Genomic DNA, 7,043 nt, shown 5'->3' with positions numbered 1-7,043 from the left:
TTTCCTGAAATTTCAGTTTGAAAACATCGATGTATAGAGAGAGGTGTGTATGAGTTCGAGATATGTTCAGTGCATGAGTTGAAAGCTGTATATTTAATGTACACATGTGAATTTATTACTAAACAAAAAACGTAAAGTTTAATTTTTAAACCGTGCAGAGAGCTGCAATCTGCATGAAGTTGTCAGTGACTCAATGTGTCCTTCAACGGGAAGTAGAAATTGGCAAGAAGCTATCGATGACTTACAAAGTCCTGCTCCGATGAGGTACAAATAGCCAGAAGCCATCTCAGATTTCCACTTAATACAATTACAGCCTACGAGGTGAACCGGGACCATTGGTTATGGTAAGCCTGCACACTGACCTGCTACGTCACAAACTATGGGCAGTTTAGATCAATAGCTCGTTGCCACGTCGCAGGTCTGTACCACGTGGCGACGAGCTATTGGTCTAAACTGTCCACAGATTGTGACGTGGCAGGTAAGTGTTCAGGCCTTCTTTGGCGGTTGGTCTAAGTCTGAGGTACCTCCGAATCCATCCTTCACTACGTATGGGTATAATTTACGACCCAGGATAAAATGAAAGAAGGGTAAATGGAGTAATCATGAACTGAAATTATGTAATGTTTTGTAATCTTGCTAGTATCTGTAATCATCTTGCTATTCATATTGCCTTGTGTTGTTCCAGACTCGGCTGGTACTGTTTAATTGTGTGTGTTGCAAATTAGTCGGGTTTTATTGAAACAAAGCCTTGTGTTTAAGGTTACGAACTGATTCAGTGTATTTCAGTACTATGAAGAAGAACAAAAAAATTTCATTAGTAACTTGCCTGAACCGAATAGTGCAGTCTTGAGATCAACACTTAAAGCAGAGTTGTCGTCTTCCCATCTGAAAGTGTTTTCCACATCAATGTCGTTGAGACCCACCCAGAGGTAAGAACTACCAAATGTACTTTGTAGCCAGGTGAGTTTAGTCAAGTTATGTATGGTGTAAAGGTGGGATGATTTACCTAAATAGCCAAACAATGTAGCACGTTATTTAACAAAAACGTAAAGCTGATTGAGTAAAAAAACATTGGAGGTTGTTATCGAAACATTTTAAGTCAAATTTATATGTTCCCACAGTCATCTGTGATAAGTATGCAAAATATTGTATATATAAATACAGAAGACTATATCTATGAAACAATATCTGAACATTATGTAATGAAATTTTATATATCTATGCAAAAAATCTCTAAACATTATTTAGATATATTTTTATATTTTTACAGCCATCTCTGGACGGGGAGTACTTAGACTTATTTACTTCTACAGTCATCCCTGGCCCTGATGTAATCAGCTTTCTTTGTAGACACTGAAAGACATTCTCTAGCTCCTCCAATGGTGATGAATTGAAAACCTTTGTTGAACTCACAAGGAATGTAAATATCTTTCTTTGGGACTACATTCACGTGGTCGATGCTACACTTGCCTGAAAAACAAATGAATAAAGTCTAATGATTAAGCTCTATTGGTTCTATATCTGCTATTTCTGATTTTTTTTATGACACCCGAGTTAAAAAGAAAAACTCGTCCACCTGGCCAGCTGTTCTTATGACCTCATGGCAAATAAGTGGGATGCGGTAATCTTGACCGGATGTCACATTTTATATCTTGACGCACAAATGATCTATCATATGCCTTACTTGTCAAGCCCTATTTCTACCCAAGCGGCTTATACTTCTCAAACTTCTTCAATTAGCACAAGTTTCTCCATTTTATTTAGCACATTTAGAGGTGTATATTTACAGATTCCATTCATTCTCTTTTATTTATTATTCTATTCAACTTAGACATTGTGCTAAGAATTATGTGCATTGCTGGACCTTCGTATTTTGGATTTAACTTATTACATTTATAGATAATATGTTCATGTCTATTTCTATCAGTCGTTAGTAAGAAACATAATTATGTCATGTGTACATATTTATTTATAGCTTATGACCACCTTATGTTGACATTATTATTTGTTATTGCTTAATCGATCATTAACGTAACTTGGTGTATATATGTATATCTTATTATATTTCTTTTATCTCTGCTGATCGCCTTGATGATCTTACTAACACACTGACATCGCCCTTAGAAACTTGCTTAGACAAGAGTTGCTCCTCTTGAACGTGCACTCTTCTACATTCAAGTTTCATTCGATTGTTTATGGACAACGGCCGTATGTAAACAATGGCGTCATTGTCACTAACCACTATGCATTGTTTTTCTCTGTGTTAACCCTGCTTGCATTATGATTATTCCCCTTGTATTGATCTGATCTCATTGTCCTGCCTTGTTTGTAAGTGTCTATTGAACTTATGAGATTCTCTGATTGACAGCTATTAAATACCTTTTGATATAATGAAAATATTATGCTCGGTGTTTTTATTTCAGCCTGATTGCAGCTAGAGACACCGACTGGTTCTCGTCTGCTCCTGGATCCGAATCCTTGACCCCTCCCTGTTACTATATATGAATTCATGTTAGCCTTCTGGCTTAACAAAACGACTTCCAGAAATCCCGTTCCTGCAGTTCTAGTTGAACCCAGTCTTAACTCCGTGGCTGGAGAAAGGAACCTTAGTATCAGCGAAAACTTGAGAAGTATATTCTCAGCCGACGCAGCCTGCCTAATCGTCGTTGAATTTGCCTCACTTCCGCTGCGTTACTCCCAATTTTAAAACCTCTAATATCGGCCGGGCTATCATATCGAGACGCCCGAACGACTGTCCAGCGCGAACACAGCACGACCAGGAATCTTGGTACACTTGATTTAATTATAGATAGTGTTTAATAGTATTTAATAGTATACCCAATAAAAACTACACTATCACAATTTTTAGTAGTATATAATATTATTAAATTATTTACTTTGAAGATAGAGCTACTTACCAATGTCACATGTTTTTTCCTGAATGTTAAAATAATAACAATAACATGATGAAGACAGCAGACACTTCCTGGCGCAGTCCAAGTGGCTAGTGGCATAGAGCAGTGTTGAATTCAGTATCACCAAGTCGTTTCGCTCCGACTTTTGAATATGTACTGACGTCATCGTAGTGGCGAGGTCTAAAATTGAAATTCAAACAACGCTTTCAATTACACTTCCATAAACCTTTTGGCTTTACAGGCTTTTGCTATAACGAAACTTATCGAGTGTTATGTTAACGATGCTTTACAGTCTCATGTATTTTTTTTTTTATTTAAAAATGTAAAGTATATTTTGTGAGTATTTTTTTAATGGCTAGAAAGTTACGCAAGATATATTCTGTAATCACAACAACATTGACCTAGGAAACGTATCAGCTGTTAACCATCAGAGTTGAGTTAATAGATAGAGAATTTAAATTTGAAGCTAAAGAACATATGAAAGACATGAGACAGAAGGAAATTCGTTATTGTAGCTTCTGTAGTTAGCTGTATTTTGTTTCTGTTGTTTGATTCCTTTTATTTCATAGTTTTTCGTCTCTAAATTAAAGTTTAACCTTGTTTCTACATCGTATCGTATATGAAGCCAACGTTCAGTTTTGTTTAAAAATGAGACTCATACACCTCACTGTCAAAAGCGTTAAACCGAAACTCTTACATCTCAAGGCCTCTAAACCTCATTGAACGAAGCGCTCTGTCTGGAAGAGGTCCAAGCCTGATTGAACAAAGCGCTCTGTCTGGAAGAGGTCCAAGCCTGATTGAACAAAGCGCTCTGTCTGGAAGAGGTCCAAGCCTGATTGAACAAAGCGCTCTGTCTCGAAGAGGTCCAAGTTAATGTCCATATTTAACACTTCTATTTCCGATTTGTCGCACACTCCGAAAGCACGGTTTGAATACCCCTGCCAATGTCGTATATAGTTCAAGAAGCTAACCTTGCAGGAGTCCCTTAAGAAACGCCGCCTATGTTTTGACAATGACGCCGAAGATCTCTTAGAATTCCGCAATATGCATTATATTCAAGTCCATTGAACTTCTTGAACTAGCTGCCTAGCACCCAACGACCATGCAGTAAAAATTCGTTTCCGACTTTTATAGAAAGTTAATGAGCACGCTACCGCTAGTGAATCAGGCTACAATAGATTTTAATGTTGACCTTACACTTAACAATGCTAACCAGAATTAAAACAGGAAAATAACATTTAGATTATATTTATTTAAAAAACAATCTTATCTGCAAAGGAATCATATGTAATTAAAAAATAAAATATATAATTTACAAAATAATATGATTAAATTCAGGTATCGAGTCCGTGACATCGTCATCTGCTACTAATTACACATTTTCTGATTCGACAAACAAAAGAGGTGATGCGATTATCTATTCGTCTGTTCATTATGTGAACATCTAGATCTAACACTAGACCTAAAAATTCTGATTTAGATTCCTAAAGATCTAGTCTACACCTACTTCTAAATATAGAATATAGAAGTTATGTAAAACATAATTAAGGTAATAAGGCTGAGTGCGCTATGTTGACCAAAAATTATAACGGTCAAATTAAAGTGTCCCCGTGTGATTATTTTTATAGTAATTATTTTCACTGCGATATACATTAAATGTTAAATCTAGGAAAATCTTTAGAGCCGAATTAGAGATCAGCTGTCCACCCAGCCACCCATGGTTTCAGGTACCATGTAAAGTGGTATTGGAAAACAATTATTACTCACAGTTACTGCTATCAAGAATGTGAAAGAATAACACAATGTGAATATTCAGCCAGTTGAAGCTAGACATAGTGCAGAGTGTTGCCGTTTTTCTATCACATTGACACTGTCATCAATAGAGAGAAAACAAAATCATAACAACACTTTTATAAGTTAAACCAGCGTGGTATGTTGAGCTATACCAACGAACTAGTCATTTATTCTATCAGAATTATATCATAACCTAGAGTTACTTTAATTAAAACAGTGTTTCCCAAACTGTGTTTCACAGAACCCTAGAGTTACGCGAGGCCTGAATCGTACCACGTACCACTGGGATAATGAACTAGACTCTACTAGGCCACCAGGTGAATTAATCTCTCTAAAATAAATAAGCAACAAGTTTCTCTAAATACTCAGAATGTTCCGTTAAGGAAAAAATTTGTGAAACTCTGATACTAATTTAATATACAACACTACATTAAAGTTTAAGCAGAGAAAGCTTGTTTATCAAACATTCATGAGATACTTGACGCTGCATAGTGAGAAAAGAGAGGTCAGCCCTTTGATAATTTCATTTCAAGTACATTTTGCCTGTTTTTAATTTTATTGATTATTTTCAAATTGTAGTACAAAAAAAAAAAAAGACAAAAAAAAAAAAAAAAAAGAAACAACACAATTACAATGACAGTTTGTGTTTTTATGCAAACTCATAGGAAGCCCCATATTGCAAGGGCTCACAATGTAGGATGAGAAAAGCGTTTTGACATTTTTAACAATAGTTTTAGAAGCCAGGTCAAACCTCTTGTCCGCAACCAGCATAGCTGCTGTTATCTTGCCGTAGATTGAGTCGACATCACATAACCCAGGATTGGATTAGGATATTTTTACTTTCGGGATCTTTGGGCGCCTCAGAGTCCATCGAGCTATAATGGTTACCGGACATTAATTGGGGTGAAGTAAAGGCGGTTGGTCGTTGTGCTTGCCACATGACACCCTCGTTAACCGTAGGCCACTGAAACAGATAACATTGACATCATCTGTCCAAGGTCAGAAATTGGAACTTTACATTATATGCAAAAAGCGGCCTTTTGAGGAAATACATAAAAAAACAACAGCAACAAAAGGTTTGATAGAAAGCTTGCCTTTAATTGCAAATAGAGGACCATAGATTGCGATTCTGTCAAATGGCCGTTCTTAGTGAGCATGTAGAACGTAAACGGAACCTGTGCACGAAATTTCCAGCGGATCTGTACGACAGTTTAAGAGATTTAGTGATCCATGAAGCAGTCAGTCAGTGGTATTGTCGCTTATATATAGAAGATTACGCCTATCCAAGTGCACAATTTAATTTTATGTTTAATATTGTGTTGTATGAAAAGAAAAAGAAAATGGATCTATCATGTCATCAAGGCACAGACGACTACTAAGAAGGAATGGCTGCCTGGTCGTGAGGTTTGCGCGCTGGATTTATCGATGGTCGAGGGTTCAAATCCTGCCCGCTCCCATCCCCCGTCGTCCTGCGGGAGGTTTGGACTAGGAAGTAAACTATCTTTAACTCTGAAGGAACATCCGAAACATGTAAAACAAATAAAAAAACAATCACTTGACTAGATATTGATAAAGCTGAAAACACGTTTAGTTGTAATGATCGAGAGTTCATTGATCATGTTCAACAAGGCTTCAGTGCAATTCATTTTTTTTGAAAAAAAAGTGCTTACAAACTTAATAATTAATTTTACAGCCTAGGACTTACTGATTTTTTTTCATTACATACTTTAACAGTCTAGATTTTAAGGATCACTTTTTCTTGTTTTTATTTTCTGTCCTCCCTGATAAGGTTTTTCTCTTTTATTGTCCTCTGATGGGTTTTACCGTGTCTGATAAGACTCAGTGGGTCACACGGATTTTTTTCACAGCATATGAACATTTATAAGAACAAACTAAAAGTTGAAATGGCAATTAAAAAGTCTACAAATAGAATATGTAGAATTTGCTTTATCTGCAGATTTTGTTTAAATTCAAAATTTAAGACATCATTTTAGAGCATTATTACATTAATTTTTTTAAATTGTATGTAAGAAGAAACTATATAAAAAAAAAGTATTGTTATAACCTTGCCATGCACATCGCCATCCCAGTAGTGCAGTATTATTGCAATGTTAGAGACTAGACTGAGAAGAAATGTTGACATTAAAGAAGATAACGAAGTCTAGAGATAATGAAGAAGCAGTACTTAAGACATATATTGTTATTATGTGTTTTTTACAATTGGTGTCAGAAGTGGAATTTTGGCGGCTCAACGAAAGGAAAGAATGACATCGCTGAAGAGACTAGAAGAGCTGAGCAACTTACAGTTGGAGAAGGAGCTAAGAGACAGAGTAC

At 36.1% G+C, this 7,043-nt stretch overlaps 1 protein-coding gene across 1 annotated transcript; it reads right to left on the bottom strand.

Moving 5' to 3' along the window:
- Positions 1–788: 788 nt before the first annotated feature.
- LOC129924018 (uncharacterized) lies at positions 789–4,822 on the bottom strand. The gene is made up of 4 exons (XM_056017615.1): positions 4,683–4,822; positions 2,919–3,095; positions 1,306–1,470; positions 789–1,006 (listed from the first exon to the last, which is right to left on the bottom strand). The coding sequence occupies exons 1-4, from the start codon at positions 4,747–4,749 to the stop codon at positions 789–791; spliced, it is 627 nt and encodes a 208-aa protein (XP_055873590.1). The 5' UTR covers positions 4,750–4,822.
- Between the last annotated feature and the right edge of the window lie 2,221 nt (positions 4,823–7,043).

Source organism: Biomphalaria glabrata, chromosome 18 (genome assembly GCF_947242115.1).
Source record: "Biomphalaria glabrata chromosome 18, xgBioGlab47.1, whole genome shotgun sequence".
NCBI classification, from domain to species: domain Eukaryota; kingdom Metazoa; phylum Mollusca; class Gastropoda; family Planorbidae; genus Biomphalaria; species Biomphalaria glabrata.
This window is presented reverse-complemented; position numbering and strand designations above follow the sequence as displayed.

What these genes read in the sequence shown, in the direction of transcription:
- LOC129924018 (XM_056017615.1), bottom strand. Translation starts at nt 4,749, where the DNA reads ATGTCTAGCTTCAACTGGCTGAATATTCACATTGTGTTATTCTTTCAC. An exon ending in CATTCTTGATAGCAGTAACT is followed by an intron (nt 3,096 to 4,682) that starts GTGAGTAATAAT and finishes TTTCAATTTTAG; the next exon opens with ACCTCGCCACTACGATGACG. An exon ending in GGAAAAAACATGTGACATTG is followed by an intron (nt 1,471 to 2,918) that starts GTAAGTAGCTCT and finishes TTTGTTTTTCAG; the next exon opens with GCAAGTGTAGCATCGACCAC.